The following is a 26,727-nucleotide window of genomic DNA, read 5'->3' as shown; positions in this document are numbered from 1 at the left end:
AGAGAGTGAGATTAGATTTATTTGTTAATTTATATTATAAAAAAAAAAAAAAAAGGGGGTATATAATAATTTAATTTTTACCATGTCTGACTTTGATTCAGACGAAGCTGAGGCTAGCGCCCCTACCCCCAAATTTAACAATGAGGCCTTTAAAGACATCATCCACGAGGAGATGAGATCCTGTATGTTGGAAACTCTGTCCAAAGTTATCACTGCTAAAAGATCTTTCCCATCTGACGAGGACAATTCCTCGGAACAACATACTAGCGAAGATCTCACTAATATAAAGGGAAAAAGAGCCAAAAAATGTAATAACATAGAGTTTTTCCCGAAGAGCACTGGAGGTCCTAGTACCTCTACTTTTACAAGAGGCCACCATACCTCCTTTTCCATGGGTGTCCCTAGCGGCACAACATATAAAGGTGTCCCCAGCGGCACAACGCATAAAGGTGTCCTAAGCGGCACACAATATCAAGGTGTCCATCGCGGCACAAAATATCTAAGTGCTCAAAATGACCTCAATGATACTAATAATAATGATGATGATGATGATCTTTACTTTGATGATGATGCCTCTAATTCACCTGATGAATATGTCTTAGACTTAGACCATGATGATTTAGAATTTAGCTCTCTTGACGACGACCTCGCTCACTCTTCCAAGGATGCCATCCTTGACCCTTTAGGACAAGAAATGTTCTCTCCCCTTAACATCAAGCATCCGAGGAGCTCGGAATGGACCCCTCACGACCATGTGAGTAAATTCATCATTAAGTGGCTTAGAAACCCGCTTGACAGGGACGCTAGAAACCTGCTAAGGGCAGAATGTTGCAGACCCAACATTGGAGATAGAGCTTCTCAGACCCCAAATCTCGACCCAGAACTTATAAAGTACCTTTTCAAGCTGGGAAGAGACCCTAGGAAGGGTATGGAGAGATCTCTAAAAGGCTGCCAAGATAGGGTCCTTGACATCTTGGGCCCCCTGGCAAGAATCATTGATATTTCAGAAGAAAGCCATATTAATGGCATTCCCCTCGACACAGAACTCATTAGAGGTCTTAGTCAAAGAGCCCTCGTCCTCTTAGGTAACGCAAATGCCAGCCTAAATTCTGAGAGGAGAAGAGTGGTCCTCACCAAAATTAGCCCCAAACTCAGTGATCTAGCTGACAAAGAACCTTCTGCCAACCCTAAGGGCTTGCTTTTCGGAGAAGACCTGATTAAGACTCTAGGGAAATACGTTTCTACATTCACAGCCCTAGATAAAGCGCATCAAAATATGAAGAGAGTGTTTAATTCTAATAACCTTTTCGGAAGGGCCGGTAGACGGGGCCAGTCTTCCGGCCGATTCAACAGAAGGCCCTATCCTAGAGGAAGAGGATATGGCGGAAGGGGCTTCTTCAACCCAAACACTCCCCAATTCTTTCCGCAAAGAGGAAGAGGTTTTCGCTCTAGAAGCTTCAGATCCCGCGGAGCGCCTACCGACAACAACAACCAGAGTGAGTACAATTTCTCTCTCTTCTCCTTCCACCCCTTTCCCCAAAGTGGGTGGGAGACTCAAGCTCTTTTTCAACAACTGGAAGTTGATAACACAGGACCCATGGGTTTTAAATACCGTCAGGGGTTTCATGATAGATTTTACACAAACCCCTTACCAATCTTCTTTCCCAAAAGAAATGCCTCTTTCCCTAGATCAGGAAAAGATTATAGAAGAGGAGATCTCTTCCATGCTTCAGAAAGGTGCTATAGTAGAAGTCCCCTTAGGTATGCTAAAATTCATCAGCACCCTTTTCCTGGTCAAGAAGAAAGACAAAGGGTGGAGACCCGTCATAAATCTAAGAGCCCTCAACAAATTCCTTGTTTACAGACATTTCAAGATGGAGGGCATTCATCTTCTCAGGGATTTACTTCTAAAAGACGACTGGCTTGTAAAGTTAGACCTAAAAGACGCCTACTTCACGATTCCTATGGCCAAAACCCACCAACCCTTCCTTCAATTTCTTTGGAAAAACCGTCTTTTCCAATTCAAAGCTCTCCCCTTCGGACTTTCTTCAGCCCCCTGGTGTTTCACCAAGGTAATGAGATCAATCGCTTCATACTTAAGGGAAAAAGGTATTCGCATGATACTTTATCTAGACGATATCCTCATCCTCTCTCAGGACCATTGTCAAATTCTCCAAGATCTAAATACTGTGATGGACCTTTTGGAAAACCTGGGGTTTATTATAAACAGAGAAAAATCCATCCTTTCACCTTCAAAAAAACTGGAATTCCTTGGTTTTTCAGTAGATACCACAAGTTGTCTTCTACTTCTTCCTCCAAAAAAGATATCCAAAATAAAAAAAGAAATAAGACATATCCTAAAACTTCAGAGTTTCCCCCGAAGGGAACTAGCCCGATTACTAGGTCTCCTTTCCTCTTCGATTCAAGCCATCTTCCCAGGTCCTCTAAATTATCGTGCACTTCAGAGGGTGAAAGCGAGGGCCCTTCAATCGGGCCTCTGGTACGGAGACCTTATCTCGCTAGACCAGGAGGCCAAGGTAGAACTGACCTGGTGGTTAGACAACCTAGAGGCATGGAATGGGAAAGCAATTTTTGGATCAACTCCTGAATTCGTTTTAGAATCAGATGCCAGCCTTCATGGCTGGGGAGCATGCTTTCAAGGCCAGAACACTGGTGGAATTTGGTCTCTGGAAGAATCCTTACATCATATAAATTTTCTGGAATTGACAGCTGGTCTTTACGCCCTGATGAGCTTCAAACAATTCATCCAGGGCAGGTCTATCATCCTAAAAATGGACAATATCTCCGCCGTCGCCTACATAAATCGGCTAGGTGGAACCAAATCTGCCGACCTATCCAATCTTGCCAAGAAACTTTGGATGTTCTGCTTGGAACACAAAATCGCCTTAAGAGCCGAATATCTCCCAGGCAAATCCAATGTATCGGCAGACTGGAACTCAAGATTCCTTTTGGACTTCAGCGATTGGAAACTCAACGTCTCCGTTTTCAATTCCCTCAACTTCTACTGGGGACCTCTAGATTTAGACCTCTTTGCCAGCAGACTAACCTTCCAAATCGTGAATTATTACAGTTGGATGCCAGACCCGGGTGCTCTGGCAGTGAATGCCTTCCTCCAACCTTGGCAAGGCAGAAACAGCTACGCCTTTCCCCCCTTTTCCATGATTCAAAGAGTGCTTCAGAAAGTCAGACTCCACCAATGCTCAATCGTGTTAATCACTCCCTTCTGGCCCTCTCAAGCCTGGTTCCCAACGGCCCTAGAGATGAGTTACGACTTCCCATTCCTAATTCCCTTCCTTGCGGACCTTCTTACAGACATAGACGGTCATCTTCACCCCATGGTTCAATCAGGGAAACTGAACCTTCTTGCCTGGAGAGTGTCAGGAGATCCAATGACCTCTCAGGACTTTCGTCAACAGCTTCAACTCTCCTCGGCGAATCTTGGGCCCCTGGCACACACTACCGATACAACAACATTTGGAAATCTTGGGTTCGTTGGTGCTTGGAAAGGAATCTGGATTCCGTACAGGCACCTATCGTTGACATAGTCAATTTTCTGGTCGAACAATTTGAAAGAGGCCTTAGTTATAGATCTATCAATTGTTATAGATCTGCCATCTCCGCTGGTCACTCCCTTAGTAACGGTAAAACTATTGGTAAAAACGCAATTGTTTGCAGGGTTCTTAAAAGTATAAGACTCAGAAGACCTCCTAAACCCAGATATCAATCCCTCTGGGACGTGAACCTGATCCTTGACCTTTTTTCTAATTGGCCTATTAAATCACTCTTAGACAATAAAAAACTTTCTATTAAACTGGCTACTTTACTTTGCTTAATTTCCTGTCGTAGAGTCTCTGATGTCAAAGCCTTAGAGATATCTAATAGATCCTATACCATGTTTGGAGTTAACTTTGAACTCTTCAAGAGAACAAAGACCATGTCCAATTCTATCTTTTATCCTCGTTTCGATGATTATCCCAAACTCTGCGTGGTTGATTGTATGAAAGAATACGATTCTAGAATGAATTCTCTTCGACCTCTTAATGCGACACAGTTGCTCATTTCTTTCGTAAGACCACACAAACCGGTTTCTTCTAGTTCTATCTCTAGATGGGTTAAGATTGTGTTAAACCTAGCAGGTATCGACCTTAATATTTTTAAACCACACTCTATCAGAGGTGCTATGGCCAGTAAGTCTTTCTGGTCCGGAGGTAAGTTGGATGATATCCTCAAGGCTGCTGATTGGTCTAATGCTCGGACCTTTGCTCATCATTACTGTAAACCTATCCCGCATGTGTCTGACGTAGTATTACAAAGCTACCAACAAGCATAATGGTAGCCTCCGGTCTTGTAATGAAATTGCGATTCTCCTATTAACATGACCAGAGAATCTGGATTTCATTAAAGACACGGAGGCTAACATTATCCCTCCCTCCTCTTTCCCTTTGGAGGTTGTTATGTTTCTATAGAAGTTATTCTAATGTTTATTGTTCAATTCTATAGATTTTGGTTGACTTGACTTATGTTTTTTTCATACATTGTTGTTTGACATCAGTCTTTTGCTCTTGTCATACTTGCACTAATTTTCTCTTTTTTGCAGATGCTCTCTAAAGAATTTTGGATTAGAGTCTCTTCCTTCTTCTCCATCATCGGTGTCCTTCCTTCTGTGACTTCCTACGTTTCATCATCAAGACGTTTTCTCTTCACTTACTAAGTTCAAAGGATTTTATCGAACTTATCCTGTTTTCTTCGCGATTTAAAAGAGGCAGATTACTGTGGGCTCATGCCTTTTACTGTGGTTAATGTTCTATTTGGAATACTTCCTTTGTGATGTATGCGGCTGTCCTGGTGACGCAATTAAAAGTGTAAGCATAATGTTAGCCTCCGTGTCTTTAATGAAATCCAGATTCTCTGGTCATGTTAATAGGAGAATCGCAATTACTATAAGCCTCTCATTACAACCTCCTAATTCCGATTCATGGTCCCTTAACAGTGATGCATTAAACTTTCATAAGGACTCTGGAAGATGTTTTTGGAACTTTAAAGCCAAGAAGGGCCTGGAGTGTATTCTAGGTAAAACAATTCTAGAACTGAATGATTGGCAGGGTTCTGAAATAATTCACTTTGAAAATTTTATGAAGGAGGTCATCCGTGTTGCCAAAAGGTCTAGCTCTTCTGTAAAAAAGATTTATGTTTCTAGACCGATTACCCTCCTAAATAAGGAAATAAATAAATTAGTGCGGGAGCAATTTTTGCGTAGATCTATTGAAATAAATAATAAAATATACCTGTTAAAAAGAAGGAGAAGCAGAATTAGGAAGAAACTTAAAAAAGAAAAAGAAGATTCACTCTGGATAAGTCTACGGGAGGCCGTAGTTCATGGCAAAGTTAGACAATTCTGGTCACTCATTGGGGAGGGTTGTGGAGTAAGAGTTAGCCCCCTCCCTATTCCCATTGCTGAATTGTCATGGGTCACTTTCATTTCCAACATGTATGCTGGGAACGGCGTAAGGGTAGAATGTAAGGGGTCTACTAAAGAAGATGAGTTTTCTATTGACGCCCCTTCGGAGAAAACCATTGAAATGGCCATTAAGGACATGCATTCTTCTGGAGCAATGGGGCCTGATGAACTTCCCATATCGGTATTGAAGCAGGACCCTGTTTTATGGAGCAAGATTCTTTTTCCATTATTTAGATCTTGCTTCATTAGTAAAACTGTGCCCTCTACTTGGAAGGGGAGCATATTAGTTCCATTATTCAAGAAGGGTGATAGGGATAAGCCAATGAATTATCGCTGAATATAGCCCTTCTGGATGCCATTGGAAAAGTTTTTTCCAAATGTCTCCTATCGCTAATTACTGATTGGGTTGATGCGAATCAGATATTACCCCTTGAACAAACCGGCTTCCGTAAGGGGCATGGTACATTGGATAACCTTACAGCCCTTCGGGTTATTTCGGACAAATATATAAGAGTTCGGGGAGGAGGAGTGTATGCGGCTTTCATTGATTTCTCCACAGCATTCGACAAAGTTGATCGTCCCTTTCTGTGGAGAAAGCTATCTGACTTTGGCATGCCCCCTCCTCTATTAGATCTGGTGCGGTCTTTACACACGGACACTTGGTGCCGAGTGTTACAAGGTGGAGAAAGGGGTTTATCGCGGGTTATTCCCTCCATTAATGGATTAAAACAGGGTTGTCTACTGGCCCCATTACTGTTCTCCCTGTACATTGCTGACCTTCCAGCTTCGCTTTCATCTTGTGTTGGCATAGCCCCGGTAGTGGGGGGATCTTCTATTTCCTGCCTCCTATATGCAGACGACATCCTTATCCTAGATTTAACACCTAAGGGATTAGCTAATCGTCTGCAGACTTTACATCTTTTGCAGAGACCCACTACATGAGGATAAATGCCACAAAAAGCAAAATTATGTGCATTACAGGGAAGAAAAAATCTAAATCAGAGAATTTTGGTTGGTCAGTTGGTGGTCAGAAATTTTTCTTAGGAAAAATAATTTCTGCCAACCTGAGCGAGAAGCCTCATATCGATAATAATTCCCGTAAAACCCTGTCCCAAGGCAAACGTCTGAGTGCCCTTTATTCCGCCACAGGGAGAAGACACTTTGCTTGTTTACTGGAGGTCTATAGGGCAAAAATTCCATCAACCCTCTTATACGGAATGGAACTGGTTGACTTAAAGCACTGGGGTTTTCTACAGACGGTAGAAGGAAAATTATTACGGTCTATAACTTCTCTCAACCCCGCCTGTTCTGTGGCCGCCTGTAGACTTGAATTCGGTCTCCGCAGTAGTTGGGTGCAGGGCCTGTCCGCTCTAGTACGATGGGTTGCCAGCCTGGCTAGAGGAGAAACAGGGACTTTGAGATCCCTTCTCAAGGGGGAATTATTGGGTAGCTTAAGAGAGTACTCCCTAATTATTAAGAACTTTAGAAAGGCTGTGGCACTTCTTGAATTGGAAGGAAGTACCCTTTTTACTATTTCCCCTTCCCAGCTAAAGTCTCTTTTGAAACAGGCTTCTTGGGCTCTTTGCTTCATGTTGGACAAGAAGTCCTTGCTAGTAAAGAGGGGAGGTGATCTCCTTGTAAACACATACTCAATGAAGCTTGCACAACCCTATGTCACCTGGAATCTACCACATGGTGTTCGGAGATTTTGGTTCCTCCTAAGGCAGGACTTGCTGCCCCTAAATACTCTTCTGGCAAAATGGCATGGGTCCTCTCCCACATGTAACTTTTGTAATATGTCTGCTCAGGATCGTTCTCATGTACTGTTTATATGTCCTGCATTGCGTCCACTTCGTTCGAAGTGGTTAAGATCAATATGCTTGCAATTGGGTATCCTCAATTTTAATTCTTTTTTGCAGGCCTTATATACTCCTCCAAATGAAATGTTTTGCTTCAATATTTTTAACTTTTTTAAAGGTTTTTTAGCTATTTATTGATGAAACATGGAGGTATGTGTCGCTGATTATCTTGTTCGTTGGAAAATGTTGTAATTGTCATTTTTACTTTGAGAATGTGTATTTGTATTTGTGTATTTTGTTTTTATGTGGACCTCTTCGGAGTGCCAAAACATAATAAAATTGAATCTTGGTGATTAATTTCTATCAACAAGTTATGCAGATGTGGAGTTAAGAATAATAAATCTATACTTATCTTTAGGCACTTCGCTTCTCAATATTATGGTCCTCAGTGTTTGGTTGCGATATCTCATAGTTCAATATTTAGTTCAATATTAACCACATAATAAGCCAGACGAATAAAGATTTTCTGACTGACTGACTGACTAACCACGTAATACTGAAGACTACAATCGTTTTTAACTTAGTTTTATGATCCCCAAGAAATCTGTTTTTAAAACAAATTTTACTATGTTTGGGCTTGCATCTATGAAGACTAGATGTTATGAACTTTCTGGTGGTAAATACTCCAGAACCGTTTAGCCGTTTCTAAATATTTATCTGATGAATTACTGACTAGGTTAGCTACAGACGGTTAATAGAGGAAAAAAATACCTACCCCAGCCTTTGATGACAGTTTGGTTGTGGGCTTCTGTTGAGGGTTACACATTTTATTAAGTTGTATTGTGTTTAATTGCATATAATATGAATCTTGTGTGATTATTTATGTAAAACATTTTTGTTATTCTGTATGGTTTTAAGCTTTTGTAACTTCAGTAAACAATACATGATTGCTACAATGTGACGGTAAACCTATACTTGTTGGAAGATGAGGTTTCCCTTCTTCGAATTTTGAAAGCCAGATGCATACTCTCAAAGAGAAACAGGTGAACCAATCATAATGTGATGGTGTGCTGTACGTGCTTCAGTAAAGGAGCACAATGGAAAGGTACACACTGCATAGGAGGTTGTCCTATTGTTCTGTTTAATGAAGAACAGTGTATCCTTTTGCTGTTTGTGCTGGCTTTCGCAAATATGCAAACGCAGTGGAATTCTTGTAGAATGGGCTACTGTCTTAAATGTTGTGGAAACTGTTTCAATTAACCCAGATGAAATACAGTGTTACGCCTTTATACTTTTCTATAAATTAGCTAGAAGATATCATTTGGACTGAAAATATATTGAGTTTGTTTTATTTAAACAACACAACATTACTCACTAAATGTTCACTTTCTTCATACAATGATACAAGGCATATTACCTTTGGAATTGTGTATCCTCTGAACTGGGTGTTGTGCATCACTGAATGGGTTACTCCCATTGGAAACAGATCACAGAACCGATGAATCTCATGGATCACAGCATTTGTGTACGGCATTTTGGGTCTGTCCTCAGTGGTAGGGCTGCGGTTTTGACCGATTTCACGTTGTATCTCTTCGTGAATTTTATCTGTAATTTGAAAGTGACAATTAAAAAAAGTCAGAGTTGTGATGTGAAAAAAATGTTCCACCTACAAGGTTAAAGATTTGTTGGAGGTCTTTATGAGAAACAACAGTTGAAAATCCCTTTGAAAAGTTCTTATATATCAAACAGAACAAGCAGTGAAAAAGGCAAAAGCTCTCAGCAGTGAAATGTATTGGCTTTGGCAAGGCTTTTTTTGTTAGATAACATCCGTGCATAAGTCTGCATCCTTTGCAGGAATCTTTAAATGGGTTTGTTCAAAGTTTGGAAATGGATTCAAACATTCCCACTATGGATGCATGCGCCTCCACTGCATCCATCTGTGAATGAGTATGTAGAACTCATTTTTTAATGGACCTGTTCAAATAATACACACCCATTTCTTTTTGCCCGTTGCATATGCTTGCACATGTGCACTGATGGGTGGCCATCTTCAAATGAGTGAAAAACTATTTTAGATAGACAATCCCTGATAATGCAGCAGCAAAACGTAAAACTACAATTATAGAGAGATAGAGATGGGCGGTAAAATAATAGGGAAAACAAGGAGGAGTGGGAGAGGTGTGAGGAAATCAGCAGAGAGAGAGGTTAGGACAAAGTCAACAGGGAAGCAGCATACTGGGGAGAGAGCAACAAAACATGTTCATTTCTGTGGAGAGCAAGAAAAACAAAGTTTCCAGCATGCAAACAACATCAGCAGTGCAAGGATATATATCAACTATTACACATTGAGACCGATATGCTGCTGGGTGGGTAGGATATACTGAGGTATATGGAAGAAAACCATTTAACCAAGAGGAAACAATTCAAATAGACAACAAAGCCATCCATTCATATACAAGGAGGTCAGCTTTGATCAATCTCTGATATACTACACAGCCAAAGCTGTCTGGAGCTGAGACTTAAGGAGGACACTTGCAAGTGTAGCATAGTAAGTCAGTGAGAAATTTTAATTAAGCTTTGAATGAAATTTACAAATGTTCAGCTATGCAATTGTGTGCTATTTATTTGTTTAAGGTAGACTGGTTCAAGCCAAATTTTTTTCAGGTGTGACTAATGCCCAGCCCTTATGTTGTATGACTGAATTACTTTACTTGGTTGAGGTATGCCCTCCTGTGAAATCTGTGAAATTTTAACACATATAATCAAAGTGCTTTTCCAGCCACTTGTGCAATTTTGCATAATTATACACAATTGTCTTGATATTTCACGACACTTAAAAAAAAATTATGATTTGAACTCTCCTAGTCCTAAATGTATAAACATTTAAACTGAATGGTGTCTGTTGTAAGAAAACTCAAGCATTCAAACAGCTGCAATGGAGTTCCTAAGCCCATACAGTGGCTAAAGTAGGTAAATACATTTCCAGAAAATAACAACTGTTACATTTCACAACTGCTCTTTATTCTTATACAGAGAAACTTTGTTTTACTCATACCCTGTACTTCTGGGTATTTCAAAAGAAGAAGAAATCCATGTTTCATGGTGTTGCTGACTGTCTCTATTCCACCTAATATGATGCCAATCATTGTTGAAATTAAGTTATTGATGTGAAACTCCGATGACTCATTTTGATTTTCCTGTTAATAAAAAAATAGGACCATGTTCACAAGGTACAGCTACAAGCGATATATATTATATTTATACATGCATAACATTAAGAACTCACACAAGTTTATGTCTCAAAATTGTTCCAACTAACCAAGCATACACATGTAATATTATGAATTAATGTACACTGGAACCTGAACATGCAGCATTTGGCATAGGATATTGTGGGCAAAATCAGTGACTTTGTGCATGGCTACACCCACATAGTGTTAGGGATATAGCAGGGTACGGTAGGAAATCCACACAAAATACTCTATAACTACATTGCCTAATTCTACTAAACTATGGGTTAATCCACTGCTTCCAGTTATATTTCATGATACTATGGGGAAAATCTGGCAACGTGTTGGTATTGATAACCTATGGCATCTGTACTATAACCAGGGATTTCGTACATTTCATTAATTACAAGAGGAATATGGACTCCACCAGCATTTTTTTAAGTAGTTACAAGTAAGGGATTATTTATTGTATAGGCAGAAACTTCAAGCTGAACTGGGAACATTGTCCTGTTTATATGCAACGTCTGATAGGATCTCTATTTGCGAATTCTATCAGAAACTTATCTCAGTGGTACAGGATGATAACTTGCAAATTGCTCCAAATGGAGCTGGCTTTTTACATCTGAGATAATGGCTAATAATATACAGGATGCCTTATTAATTCTAGACCGGTCAGTGACTTCTGTTAGTCTTAAGCTTCAGCATTTCAGAACAATCTGCATGTTGTACCATATGCCGGAACGTGTCTAATAAAACGAAGTGAACACAGTGTTTCTTCTTTAACTTAAGTGTTTATTCACAACCACCGTTGGACACCACCAGCAGCCAGCTCAAATCTCACTACTCTGCTGTTGCCCGGTCCCCTCAAGGATCTCATGATGCACCAAACATTCTCACAGGTGCATCACCGTTAAAAGGCAAGTTACAATACATCGTCCCCTTCAACATATGATGAAGAAAAAATGAAAACACTGAGAAACTAATAGAGAAGAGAAAAAGAAAACATCAAAATAACAATTGCAGCTCAGAAAATAACAAAACAATGGAAGAAAAAAGAAACTAAAACATCACTCTAAAGTTTGATGATGAAGATACGAGGGTTGTCTCCTCGGTCTTTTATCACAACACAATTGTTCTGTCTGACCCTCATCATTAACATTCTTCCCACCACTTGGACCCACAACCTCACTGCATCTGGACAGTCAATGCATACTCCAAACAACACCACCACTTAACATCACTACATTCTTCATAACCTTGCCAATCCGCTTTGGAACTAGAAATCTCGTTTCTGCTTTTGCAAACTACACAGCTCTCTTTACATACACCATATCACCAACTTTCTATTCATAATTGGGCACACCCATTCTTGCATCATACCTTTGTTTATACTTCTCTTGGTATTTCTTCACTCTCATATCAAACCCACCAATGTTCCTATTGTTTCCACTCAACCATACCCGGGTGAGTTTAGAACCAGCCACTCTACCTTTTAGTTTATTGAATAGTTAACAGCCTGTGACACAATTGGATGCATTCCTGCATACCTTCAGCTTTTCTAGCAAAATGTTCTTAAAGGCTTGCCTGTCTCAACAGCTGCTTGAGCACATGCCCTTACACGCCTGTTCATGCTTTCGACTAATCCATTGGTTTGTGGTGCATAGAGAGGTGTTCAGTGGTGAGTAATGGAAATATATTTTAAGAACTCTACCATCTCTTGAGAGGTAAATTGTACTCCATTATCAGTAACCATAACTTCTGGTATATCTTTGCAAGCAAACATATCCCTGATAAATTCAATGATATTCTTAGTAAACACTGAACTCATGCAACAGGCTGAAACTCATTTTGATGTATAGTCAACCAAAACTACAACAAATCTCTCATTGGGTGACAATACATCAAAAGACCCCACAATATCCATGGCTAGTTTGGTCCAGGGTTGTTCAGGTAACTCAACAGGTGAAAGTGGTGTCGCTGTAACTTTCCTGGACTTATTATTACTTGCACAGAGAATACAATCCCTAACTACTTCCTCCACCTGTTGATCCACTTCAGGCCACCAATAAGATTGTCTCACCCTGGACTTCGTCAAACTACATCCAAGATGGCCTTCCTGTGCCAAGTTGAAAATGTTCTCATGCACATCATTAGGGGGAACTAATCATTCCCCATGATAGAGCTTCTCTGCTATAATGATCAGTTCATCTCGGACATTCCAAAATTCTTTAGCACAATTGGGAACATCAATGAACGCAGGCCACCCACCAACTACAAAGTCCATCACAATCCGCCTAGAGTTATTACTGGCAACACTAGCCTACCATTCAGATTTGTCAAGGGCTTGTTCCTTTACCCATGACAAAGACGTTTTTGTACACTCTAAACCCAATTTGTCTAATGGCATTCTGGATAAATAATCAGCAGGAACATTCTTCAACGCCGGTAAGTACTCTACAATGAAATTGTACTGCTAAAGTCCCTCAATCCATCTTTTTATCTTGGGTATAGTACTCTCAACATTCCTGCATGCAAACATGTGGACCAAATGTTTATGATCAGTTCTGACTAGAAAAGGCAAACCCCACACATAAAATCTAAAATGATTGATAGCCCACATACATGCTAACGCCTCAAGCTCAATTACAGAGTAGGGTTCTTCCACTCCTCTGAGCGAGCATGAACCAAAACCAATGACTCTCTCTTTGCTGTCAACCATTTGCAAATGTACACCACCCAAACCTCTCACACTTGTTTCCATGGTTAAAATCGTTTTTTTCTTCTACTTAAAAGTGCCCCAATGTTGGCTACATCCAATTCCACTTTTAACCTAGTTGAAATCATTATTAAAATCCTCAGACCACACAGAGTCTGCACCCTTTTTAAGCAAAAGTCTTAACAGCTGTACCACACTACCAAAATTGTAAATACATTTTGAATAATATTCCAATAAACCTTGGAACCATTTAACTTGCTCCTTTTTGATCAATGAGGGTGCTTCTGATATCGCTTCTGCCAAGTCAGTTTTGGGGCTGATACCTTCACTTGAAATATAATGGCCAAGATAAGACACAGATGCAACCCTGAATTAAAATTTTTAGCTTTTCAGAGTGAGCCCTCGCTTCTTGTAATCTTGATGGAACCTTATTCAGTACCTCATCGTGACCAGATTTATCTTTCCATTAAACAAGTATATTATCCTGGAAGAAAAGGACTGAGTTTATCTCTGCTAAAACCTCTTTCATCAATCACTGGAAGCACACAGCACTAGATGCCAGGCCAAAAAGGCATACTGATAAACCTGCATGCTCCCAGAGGTGTGACAAACAAGATCAAAGCACTTGATCCCTCGTGTAGCATGACATGATGGTTTGCTGATGACAAGTCCATCACACTGAAGACCCACACACCACTCAGTTTCGCAAGGGCCTTATTTATGTTGGATAGAGACTGTCTGTCAACCCAAATACAGTTATTTAGGCTCCTCAAGTCCACACACATCCTGATCTTGTTACCATTGTCTTTGGGTTCCAAAACAATTGGAGGCAACCACTCGGAGGACTCTATTTCCTCTAACATTCCCATCTCAAGTAGCCTGTCGAGGTCCTCCTGTAAAGGTCCCACCATGAGGTTTGGCACCTTCCTTATATTGTGCACTATAGGTAGTGCTTTTGCTTTCAAAATTATCTTGTGTTTAAACCTGTTGAGAAGGTGCCATCTAAAAAGATTATCACCTCTTCTGGCTACATATACTTTCCCCACGGTTTCTCTACATTTGAACATAATGGTCTGAAAAGAGTATCCAACCAAATCAATGCAGGATGGATATCTGGGGGTAGCAGTACAATGTTATCTTTCCCAAAAATACAATCCCAGATCTTATCACTAATCAGAGTATATGGAGATCCTGAATCTACTAAAAGGGAAAAAGGCTTGCTACCAATGTAGACGTCAAACTTTGGCATTCTTACAACACAAGAGTCAACACCCTTCACATCTTGTACTACACAACCTTCAGCTTCCTTTATGTGAAGAATAGTTTGTTTGGGGTATGTCACTGCATCATCCACAAAATTTACTTTGGCATTTCTGCACATTTGCATGTAATGTCCTTTTTTGCCACAATTCCTGCAATTCAAACTTCTTACAAAGGATAATTGGGGCCATAACTTTGACTTCCACACTTTGGACACCTCAACTTAGCATCTCGACCAGCATTAATATTCCACTTTTGCCTTTCAATTTTCCCAGGCACATTCTCCTGTTTCCCAGCTATCTTATGGATTACTGTTGCTTGTATGCTTTGTTCAATACCTTCAGGATCGCCACCTTTCACAACTGCAACACCATCATGTGGCACAACAGCACTGCGCATTTCCTTCACCCAATTTGACGAGTGTTCAACACAATGCTTACTGCTTCCTTCAATTTCGAATTTTTTGCCAGCAGTTTCCCTTGAATCCTGGTGTCATTTGTTCACTGCACCAATTGGTCCAGTATGTGTGAATCTGTTAGCTGCTCAAATTCACAAGTCTGAGTCAGAGACTTAAGGGCCGGCAACTAATTAACAACTCTCTCTCCCTTAGCTTATACCCCCATGAAAAACTTATGTCTCTCCATGTTTCTATTTAGTCGTTGCCCAAAATGAGTTTGAAATAGCAACATGGTAATTGTTTTTTAAAACTATATTTTTAGATTTAACCATTGATATAAGCATCACATTTTGACATTGTATATTTCTTCACCTACATATTTCCATCCTTCTTTGTGGTATATACATACCCTATGTTATTCTACCTCAGTATATTAACATGACATCCGTACATTCTGTTTACATGGAAGAAGGTTTTCCCAGTCATAATTCTACATCAGGCATAAACGTCTTCTGTCTCTAGAACAGCAACCCGAACGGCACTGGTGTTCCTCGTGTCACCTGGTTCCCCTCCCCAGCATCAATTCACAATAAGTATGCCCTTAAATTCTGCCAAATATCCTGGGGTCTAGATATAGTCGATTGCAAGCTGGCATAGAGCTCGCTGTTGGTGTTACAGTACATCAGGCTCTTGATCCAAGCTATTCTATCCTGTTTTCACTTCTCCAGAATATTGCTAGCTCTCTTTTTGTTAGCAGAAGTGTCATGGTCATGTATCTCCCCGCTGCTTTTGGGAACTCACGGACATAACCCAGCAGCGCCATTAATGGAATGAGTTCGACTTGTGATTGAATCATAGTGCATAGTGTTTAAAAATTATTGCTCCAATATGTGACCACGTTATGGCACGTCCATGTCAAATGTGTAAAATCCGCCCCAGGGTGCTGGCATTTAGGGCAGTTACTCGAGCGCTATGATCTATTCTATGGAGCATAGCCTGTGTAATGTATGCTTGATGGATGAATTTAAAAAGAATCAGCTTGTGTCGATGATTTTGATCAATGCTACCCGTCCTGCCAGTGACAGCGGGAGCTGGATCCAGCGCGCCACCCGCTCCATGAGTCTGATCATTGCAGGGACATAATTAAGTCTAAGGACTTGATCTTTCTCTCGATGTACGGGGATGCCTAAGTATTTTGTGGTATCCTCCTTACATGTCAGGGGGTTCTTACAATCTTCTGGTTGTGTTGTGACAGTAAGAGGGTAAATTTCAGACTTGCTCTAGTTTAACTGGAGGCCGGATCGAGCCACATATCTCGGTATTTCACTGAGTAGTGGTGCCAGATTAACACTAGGGCGTCTTATGTATAGGATAATGTCCTCCGCGTATGCTGTGACAGCTAGCAGTCCAGGCTTAAATTGCAGCCCTCTATGGATGTGTTTCGCATGTAAGTGTCTCATGATGCGGTCCAGCGCTATAATAAAAAGTAACGGCGACAGTGGGCAGCCCTGCCTGGTGCCGCATGATAGCTGAAATTTCGCAGTGATTGTGCCAATTAGTCGGATTTGTGCGAATGGTTGTATGTATAGTAGCCAGATTATTGTGTCAAATCCTGCAGGAACCCGAAGTTTTTCCACCAAAGCATGTAGGGAATTCTACTTCAGAGAGTCGAATGCCTTTTTGGCATTGAGTAATACCACTGCCACCGGAACCGATGGGTCAATTCTATCGATGACCACAAAGAGAGCCCCAAGATTTAGCGCCGTGGACCTATGCGGGATAAAGCCAGATTGTGAAGGTGATATGATTTGTTCCATCAGGAGTGAGAGCCGAGTGGCAAGCATCTTCGCTTAGATCTTATTATCCATATATTTAGCAGGGAGAGTGGGCTGTAGGAACTGAAAGATTACGGGTCCTTCCCGGGCTTTAGTAGCAAAATAATGACAGGTTCCTGGAGTGTTGTGGGGAGTATACCAGCCTCCAAGGCCTCATTGTACACCTCTAATAGGTGGAGGGCCAACAGATCCTTATAAGCATTGTAGAATGCTGCCGGAAAGCCATCCAATCTGGGGGCCTTGTTGCTATCAAGCGAGTCTGTAGCTTGCTGTATCTCTTCTACGGAGAAGGGCTCAGCAGGAAATAATTGCTGTGCATTGGATATCCACACCATAGCGATTTTGTCTAAATACTGCGTGCAGTCTGTCAAGCCCGGAGAGATCCTGGAGGTGTAGAGTGACGTGCAGTAAAAATGTGTGGTGCACTGGATGCCGGCCATGTCGTCGACTATGGTACCATCAGTTTCATCCCTGTGATATACGAGTTCCCACTCAGGGGTTCGCAGGAAATTTGCCAATGTTCTTCCAGGTCGCTCCCCCTCCCTAGATTGCCCGGCAGTAGCATATTTACCCAGACAGTGTGCCTCCCTTTCAGCTGCTTCCTGAAACTCTGCCAGAGGGGCAGCATGTCTAGGGGTGTATTCTGGTGCCCGCTGATCTCATTGTGCTTGTTCTAATTCAGTGAGACTGTATTCTATATGTGTTAGGGTAGTACGCAAGTCACGCAGAATGCCTGAATTCTTGGCAATTGGCAATGCAGACCCCTATAGCATAGCCCTTAAATGCGTCCCATAGCTTAGCCCATGAGTCCACCGAACCTATATTGAATTTAAAAAAATCCTCAATGGCACTGCGTAATTCAGCCCGAAACACTTCATCTTGAAGGGCCCTGCCTGGGAATCTCCACACTTGCTCAAACCCCTCCTCCCTTGGGACTCGTAGCGTGAGCGTTACTGGGGAGTGAACTGATAACATACGGGGTAAATGTTCCATCTTCATCACCCAAGGTAAGGTTCTGGGGGAGGCCAGCCAGTAATAGAGCCTGGACCACGTATCATATTGTGTGAAATGGTGTGTGCACACAGATTCTGATAGGTGGCGCCGGTGCCACACATCCATCAAAGACAATGTGTGGCATAGGTCTTGTAATTTTTTTTCTCAGATGCTGCTTTGTGTGAGGATTCCGGCAGTGCTATCTAAGTCAGGACACAGTAGCACATTTAAGTCACCACCTAGACATGTAACACATGGAAGGTCACCCGCTTATGGATAAGGATGGCCACCCCCCTGTCTTATGAACTGTAGCTTGGGAAATAGCATTGTTGGCCACATGTTGCGGCAAAGGAATTAGATCTCCTCAGGGGCAGGTGGGTCTCCTGTAGAAACACAATATCTACCTGGTGCCTTTGAAGATAACGCAGGACCAGTTTACCTTATCTTTGATGATTTAGCCCTCGTATATTCCGGGTTGCCAACTTTATGTCTGCAAATGGTGTTATGTCAAAGTGTGTTTGGGCCGTGCTTTACAGTTGAGCCTGGGGTGTCTGAAGTTGCGGTATGCATGTGCGGTGAAGCAGCGTGTCATCAACATCAAGTCCCAATGGGGGACAACTCTCCCAACCCCATACCCCCACCCATCTGCAAAGTATTGATTCCAAGGACAACCTACCCCTTGGGGTAACATAAAACACATTATGTGCAAGAAAAGTAAATTAACAACCCCAAGTAAACAAACTGACTGTGCGATCACACACGAGGGGTGGCAACACTCCCTCCATTAGCCCAGCATTAGAAGGATATAGCATGCAATATTTGCAAGCCTGGTGCACCCAAAGGATGCCCAGGTGTAGCAGCTGATTTTGATCCCACAGTTATTGTTAGTCCACTGTTCTTTATACGTTGTGTTTCAGGCAATTATAGACAAGACAACGTTCCCTGCTAGTCTGCGTGTTCAGTCGAGGAACCGGTAGCTGACGATGCTCTTCGTTCCGAGGATGCATCATCATCTTTAGGGTGCTCATCCTGATCCGTCGAGTAGTGCCGGCGAAACTATTGGGCAGCCGCCGGTGTATCAGAAATGCGTGGTTTGCCCCTCACATCCACACGGAGGCGTGCCTGGTAGATCATGCCATATCACAGTCCCATATTGCGTAGCGTGCTCTTCTCTCCCGTAAACTTACATCTGGCCTCTTGTACTAGTGCCATGAAATCTGGGAATATGTTTAGCATTTTGCCCTGTCAGTTCAGTAGCCCCTTTTCACGAACCAGTAGTAGTAAAGTGTTCCTGTTGCGGAAATTCACTAATCGGGCGATTAGAGGCCTAGGGGGGCAGCGAAGGGCGGGGCAAGTCCCCAAGGAGCGATCTGCCTACTACACCACAAATGTGGATGCGATGGGGTCTCTTCCAAATAGGTCAATTAGTAAGGGCTCAACAAACTGGTCCAACCTTCCGGTGTCTGTACTTGCTGCCAGCTCTAGAATGTGAATATTGTTTTGTCTGCCCCTCTCTTCCTCATTTGTAAGGCCATTGTCTTCATGATTTGTTCGAGCCTTTCCACTTTCTTGGTTGTTTGTGCTGCCTCGTCTTCCAAGTCTGAAATCAGGCCCTCTGCTGCCTCCAGCCTGTGGTCATGTTTTTCAATGCACTCATGCATGGTGTCGAGCCGTCTGTTGAGAACATCAAATCGACCCTCCATTGTTCAACAGCCGTAGCGATGCTCTTGCAGCAGCACATCCCGACTCGATGGCTACCCCTGCACCATCTCTTGCTCCACTCTGCCTTCTGCCATCTAAGCCCCCTGTGCAACCGCTGTGGTTTTGGTTTTATCAAACATAATGCAGCACTGCTTATGATTGCCACGCACCACAGTCCAATGCCGGCCTCACAATGCTTTGTTGTGGATGTGGGAGACCCAGGGCACGAGTGGCTCTGCACAGTCTTCAATTCTATACCACTTGTAGTATCCTGCATCCATGTAGCACCCAATCCCGTGCCCAAACTGCTCTCAGGTTGGCACCCGCGTTATGGCCTTTTCAGTATGTTTTGGTGTATGTGAAGAGGCAAAAGAGAAAGATAGCTTATTGTGCAGCACAGCCATCGTGGAATATTCACATTTATGGCCAGGTCCCTTTCAGCGGCCAGTGTTGCAGTTCACTCAGCACCGGATGGACAGCAGGGTGCCGGTGGGTATACACAGGGCTGATCCCATTAATCGCCTAAGGGCAGGTGTACTCCTGTAAAGCCAAGGAGGTAGGGGCTTCAACCCAATCACCACACATGCACCGAGGCAGACGGCCCACCAAGTCTCCGTAGCTGCCGCACCAGGAGCTCCTGCATTCCCCACTATTGCAGAGCCTCCAGGGGTTGAGAGGGGGCAGGGGAGAGAGGACGGACCACGCTTACCTGGTTTACATAGGGTAGCGGTGCACCTGCAGTCCAAGCAGGCCTCAGCAGTTGCAGGGCAAATCTTCGCCACCTACCTCCAGCGCATCCCAGGAGGTAGGTGGCCATTGGTCCTACCTCCGCTGACAAGCCGCAGCTCCAACCAGCGCAGTCCCTCTGCTTCTGATGTATTGGACCGCCGCAGATAAGGCAGGCCAGCCACTGCAGTTCCTGATGGCCCCGGGTATCAGTGCACAGTGTTCTATGTCAGCAGCCATATCCCCGCTCTGCAGCCACAGGCCTCTGCACCACATCGTCTCTGCCGGCTTTCTCCCTCTTGCTCCTCCGCATTTAGTGCACCAGGATTGCAGCGCCTCGTCGGCCTGTATGCCTCCTCATGTCACCTACACTGGGAGGTGAGTAATAACTGCAGGATTGAGAAGGAAGCCTGTTAAGGACGGCAGAGCTTCAAGCTTAAACGGCCATCTTGGTCAGAAGCTTGTCCATGTCCCCTGCAAAATAGTAATTTCATAGACATCACCAAGTTCTCCAATCCCTCTTCCAATATGTATTGGATCTAAACTGTCGTAAATGTTTCTCCCTTTAATACCAAGGTGTGGAGCAAGACAGCTTTCTTTCTTGCAGCTGAGATCTTCTCACCCCCAATCGCTATTAAGTGTGAGTCAAATGATGGCTTGGAGCTGCTCTGTGCATTCTAGTTGCTGGACAATTGCTTGTTCTTGTCTCAACGGGACGTCAACACGCTTCCTTGTGACGTTGCATTCAAATGCCTTCACTAAGCTGAAACTTGAGCTAGTCCACTCATGCCCACATGCAGATGCCTTATTCAACCGTGACTCGAACCAGCCCTCTAACACCTTCAAGCAGACGCCTTGAGCTGAGTCTAAACAGTGCCAGTCTTGTCACGCCTCAACCGTCCTACACCGGACCGTTGCTCGCACTCGAGCCGTGTTCAGTAGTGACTGCTGGTGGTTTTTAAAACCCTCCACACAATTTACTTCTCTTGCACAAAGACCACTTCCAAAGTTAGGTTAAAGCCAACACTAACCTTTTTTCATGAAAGCTAAATCTGAGGTTTCTTTAAATTTGCTGAAACAAATATCTCATGCAATTCCTTGGTAGGTGTCGTTAGACTCAGTAGTTCGTCACCAGTAACAAAACGAAGTGAACACTGTGTTTTTTCTTTAACTTAAGTGTTTTTTTCATACCCACCGGAGGACACCACCAACAGCCAGCTCGAATCTCACCACTCTGCTTTTGTCCTGTCCCCCCAAGGTTCTGGTGATGCACCTAACATTTTCACAGGTGTATCACTAGTTAAAGGGCAAGTTACAACAGTATCTCTGAATGGGTAACGTCTCAAGCTCCTCTTAAATCTTATTGTTGGAAATACAAGCAGTATGCAGCTTATGAAAAGCATAGGTTTGCTGACTGCTCAATGCTTAAGCTATTTTAGGCTGATCTGTCCTCTCTTCTTACCAAACGTTTTGGTTACAAATTTCAACTAACTGACATAGACATTCTTTTGGGGCACAAGCAAGGTTATATGAGTCACACAGGGTCATTAGTCTCGATCATCATTGTAAGTGCCCGATTATGTATAGCCAGAGTATAGGTAAATCCCACCTCACCGACTATTAAGGAAAGACGGGTAATATTGCATCAGGTCTATGAATCAGAAGTGGCCTTGGCTAAGGCCAGAGGCCCTCATTCTGTTACAAACCTGAAAAGGATCTGGTCCAATATGAACTGGGAATGGTCCTGTGTTAGAAAATTCATACAAATGATGTAAAAACTTGATTCTATTCGCTATGGATTGTCTTTAAGGTTTTTCCTTATATAAGGTTCTTTCCCTGCTTTATTTGATTTTTGCTTGCAAAATTGTGTATGTTGATCAAGTAATTAGTGAGCTATACGTTATACAACAAAAGCCTGTTGTTCTTTTTGAGAGTATATATGCTGCCTCTATCAAAAAATAAAAAAAATACTTTACAAAAAAAAGAAGAAGAAGACACTATCAATGAAGAGGAGAACAATTGCCAATGAGGAGGAGGCAGACTTGGTCACAATGTGGGGGACCACTTTGATCATCTCATCAGCCTCCTTCCATACATACACAGTAACAGAGACAAGCAGACCATGTGGCAAAAGATCACTTACAGGGTGAATATCATTAGGGAGAAGAGATGTACTGAAAGGGGCATCAAGTGACAGGTGTGATAAACGAAGTATTAGTAGGAAAAGCGGAGGAGCAGAGGTGTGTGAGGAAGGGCTACCCCAGGATATACGTGGCAGCTTCTATGACTGGTGGTGTCTCAGGGATTCAAAATATAAGACCACACGATATTCAAGAATAATCTGGGTACAGATGGACAAAAGCATAAATGATTCCCTATGGCAATCTTTTCGGTAGCACTTTTAAGTTACTTAAAGATTAATTAAAAGGTTACGCTTTAGATTCATTACTCAATAGTATAAATCTACAATAATGAATATAATAGTTCTCAAATATATTTACCCATGCTTTTACTAACACTTCACAAAGAATAATTCATGCTATCCTATTCATGACAAAAAAGATGTAGTGAATAGAGTGACAAATATGTCAATCAATGAGAAAAGTACAATAAACATTTCTCACTACAGGTTCGGAATTTAACAATCCACATTTACAATGAAATTCTGAGAGATGGTTGATATTTTGATCCATTATATAGTAAATGCAGCGCATCTTCACCAGGATCAGTTTTACATACATGCACAGTTCTATAGTAAAAAAGAGATTACAAGATTAAATGAATCAAACTGGTAATATGTACTATTAACAAGCAGGTCAAGCAAGATAAAAATACAGTATATTATATTTTAGTGTACATTTATTAAGTTTGCGTTTCAGTGATGCAGCACAATTTAGCTCCGCACATGGTAAGAAACTTTACAAAGGGGAAGAACTCATCAAGTTTAGTATAGTTTCTAGTCCATTTTAAATGTGTTTAAATTAAAGTTGTTCCAATATTCCTTTTTGAAAAGGTAACATATTCAATCTTGTGACATCCAATAAAGAGACTAAGATGTTACAGATTTAAAAACTTGCAAGCTTTATTCTTCATCAAAGCTCCATTAAAACAGATAGCATTTGCCCACCCAACACTTTATATCTCTCTACAAAACTTCATCAGGGCTGTAAATCCATCACCTTATTTATTTTTGCATTTGATGTCCTGAGAGTGCCGGGTATGACCAGTCATGGGTTCAAGGCCTACTGTGCCATTGGAATCAAGCTAAACCTGGCTGAAGAGACCTAACTAGGGTGAAACCAGTCATAGATTACATGTGGTCTGATTCAAGGATGACCGGGCCTGGTAGTTTGAGCTGGACGGATCCCATAAGGAGCAGGGTCAAAACTGATTTGCTAATGGCTGGGTCCAAGCTGAGGTGGCATTGTGGGCAAACAGAATGATGGATTGGGTACAGCCCCTAACGTATGCCAGTGTCTGAGATTAATTTAAGCATTCAATTCATCACCTTGTTGTTTTTGCATTAGCCGCTCTAAGTGTGCTGGGTATGCCCAGTTGTGGGTCCTGGGCTTAGTGTGCCACTGGAATCAGGCTGTACTTGGCTGAAGAGCCCTTACTAGGGAGAAGCCCATCCTGGTTAGCTTATGTTTTGGTTCAAGGAGGTCCTGTCTAGGCAGTTCGGGTGGACCGTTCTCATGAGGAGCAGGGACAAGACTGACCTGCATATGGCTGGATCCAAACTGAGATAACATGGTAGGCAAATTAATGATGTATAGGAATGTGGCCAAGTGATTACTAGTAGCTGACATCAATTCAAGTATTCCATCCATTACCTTGTTGTTTTTGCATTTGCCACCTAAGTGCACTGGGTGTTCCCATACATGGGTCCCGGGCTCACTGTTCCACTGAAACCAGGCTATACCTGGCTAAAGAGCCTTAACTAGGGCGAAACCTGTCCTATGATACTTGTGTTCCGGTTCAGGTAGGACCCGGCCTGGCCGTTTTGGAAGGACTATTCCCAAAAGGAGCACGGTGAAAGCTGATTTGCATATGGCTGGGTCCAAACTGAGATGACATGGAGGCAGGTGCTGCTAGTACCCTTTGAAAGTGGTTGGCCAGCAAAGTGCCCCACCACTTCAGAAAAAAAACTGAATTACGCAACTTCTCCCTCTCAAAACCTACAGTAAAACAACCCCTTCCTCCAAAAACCCAAATAAAAACAACCCCTCCCTCCAAAACCCCAAAATTACACATAAACTAATTACATGCAAATTATTGCACATACAATATTTTTCAAAGGCATCTATTTGTCCAATTATTTATAGGTATCAACAATATTTCATGCTCAGTCACCAAACAACTTCGTATCATACTTGTATTTGTATATCATTAAAAAGTTTCCATACATAGTAGAAATACCTATCCATACATGGGAAGACCTTATTACATGCTCCTTTCAATTGATTTGATATTTTCATGTTTTGAATGATATTAATTTTCAAGTGAGTAATTATACATTTCTACATTAACTCCAGGAATCAAATTAATTTTCATAAAATGTATCTAATTACGGTCCATTTTCTCCAATATTAGCAACATCATTCAACTATATCCAAACTATGAGCAATTATGTACTCACAAAATATTATAGGCAATCTACTGTCTCACGTCTTCCATCAATATAATCACTTTCTGTTATCATATGAACATGCCAAATTTCCTAAAACTTGGACAATAAGTGCAAAAGATAGGCTTCAGTTAACTGAATTTTGGGAGTGCATTCAAGTTCATAGTGTAGGTATTGTCGAATGATATTGCTAATCACTAATGGGGGCCACTTTTACTTTGGTGCCTGGGCCTATTTTCTGTCCCAGTCCAACCCTGACCTTCAGCGGTGTAATGCAAAGTGATGTGACCAACCTGAAGAACATGATGATGGACCCCCTGAGTCTCACATACTGTTGCAAATATATCACTAAAAAGTGTCATTTATAGACAGCACATTCGTTATTGAAATGACCCAAAAAATCACATTGATCTGCAGTTATACAGATAAAACTATGTGGCACTAAAACAATGTGTGGAATGAGTTTCATCAAATATTTTTAATTTACACATCACAAAATAAAGTGCCTTGAATGCTTTGATTCTATTCAAATCTTTGTTTCCTTCACACACAAGAATTACAAAAATAATTGCTTCATTCGTACTATCTTAAGTGCTGATATTTATTTAAATGTTTGCGCAATTCATTTAAAGGTATTTAAATGTTGTACTGTGTTAGAAACAAACTGACATCCTACAGCTTTTCAATTCACAGTCTCTATACTCAAGTAAAATTGTCAAATAGATAACTTTACAAAACACTTTAACTTACTAGTCAGAAAAAGAAAACAAATGTCCATTTAAAAAAAATAAAAAAGTAGCAAATTATCAGTAGACATAGCCTGATGTTTGGCCTCTGACTTTAAACACATAGCAAATGTGACAAGATAAAAATAAAATGTAAAGGCATAGTTATTGCTCATTCTTTTTTTTGTGACTCAATGCAAAGCATCACAGTGTAGAATGACTTTATTCGGTTGTTTTTGCTTTAAACCATTAAAGTGCACATAAAAAAATCCATTATTTTACATTATAAAACATATTGCTCATTCACCTTCTGAACTCCAGCCTCGTTATTTAAGGAGGTTCTACAGCACACCCCACATCCCTACTTCCACCTGTGAGAGAGAGCCCAATGTATGTTAAACATTGTGTCTGATACAGTATCATTTTCACGTCAATAAACCACATTAAAGGATGCTGCGGTGGTGGGTGGTGACAGGATGTGCTTTGTGAAAAGATAGATGTTTTATACATTCATGTTAATACCACCCACTTTCCTGTCATTGATTTTGATAGATGTAACTACTGGTGCATTGTAGCTCTTTCATAGATTTAAATCATCTTAGACAGCCCCGGAATTAAAGGAAACACCATCACAGTACTTTCATTAGTCAGGTGCCTAAGCCACAACGGTGTTTATCACGATAAACCCTGTATCCCTGATTAACCTTTTTGAGTTTGTTGGCTCTGTACAAAACAATCTATCAAATACAGAGCTACAGAGCCCACTATTACAGAATTACCACTGTTCAAAGGCCCATGCTATTGTTTGATTTAACATTGTCCATATCTGAGAGAATCAGACCTGAAAAGAGTGTGGAAATGCTGCACTCACAGGCCCCTAACCCTGCTATTGTGCGTCCACACAAGTGTCCCAGTGCAGTTGGGCATAAAAGGTTTCAAGGTGATTCATGAAAGGGGGCTGAGAAAAAAGGGGGGCCCAAAATGTTTCTTCCAATTGGAATTTTAGACACAACTAAAGCCTGTACCCCTGGATTGAGTTACACTAAATTTGGCAGAACCTTAGCTCTTGGTCCAGATATCGACCTTTCTGTTATTTGGTGTAATTCTGTTCAGTTGTTCTAGAGTTAATTTTAAAAATCCAAATTTGTATGTGTAGGGACTTGTGTCTTCTGAGTGTCCGACAGTCACCGTGTGGATATCTGATTGGCTGCCAACACTTCAAACAGGAAGCGTTGGCAG

The 26,727-nt window shown here is 41.7% G+C and overlaps 1 protein-coding gene across 1 annotated transcript in view; it reads right to left on the bottom strand.

The window, feature by feature from the left end:
- LOC146798084 (cytochrome P450 2G1-like) overlaps positions 1-26,727 on the bottom strand; it is a 624,994-nt gene that overhangs the window by 62,581 nt on the left and 535,686 nt on the right. Inside the window, exons 6-7 of the mRNA XM_085625301.1 lie at positions 10,334-10,475; positions 8,696-8,883 (exon numbers count right to left, since the gene is read on the bottom strand). Of these exons, the coding sequence (XP_085481427.1) occupies positions 8,696-8,883; positions 10,334-10,475 (330 nt within the window). The remainder of the gene's footprint in view (positions 1-8,695; positions 8,884-10,333; positions 10,476-26,727) is intronic.

This window comes from Triturus cristatus, chromosome 9, assembly GCF_964204655.1.
Source record: "Triturus cristatus chromosome 9, aTriCri1.1, whole genome shotgun sequence".
In the NCBI taxonomy this organism is placed as follows: domain Eukaryota; kingdom Metazoa; phylum Chordata; class Amphibia; order Caudata; family Salamandridae; genus Triturus; species Triturus cristatus.
Note: the sequence above shows the minus strand (reverse complement) of the source record. Positions and strands in the feature narration are given on the sequence as shown.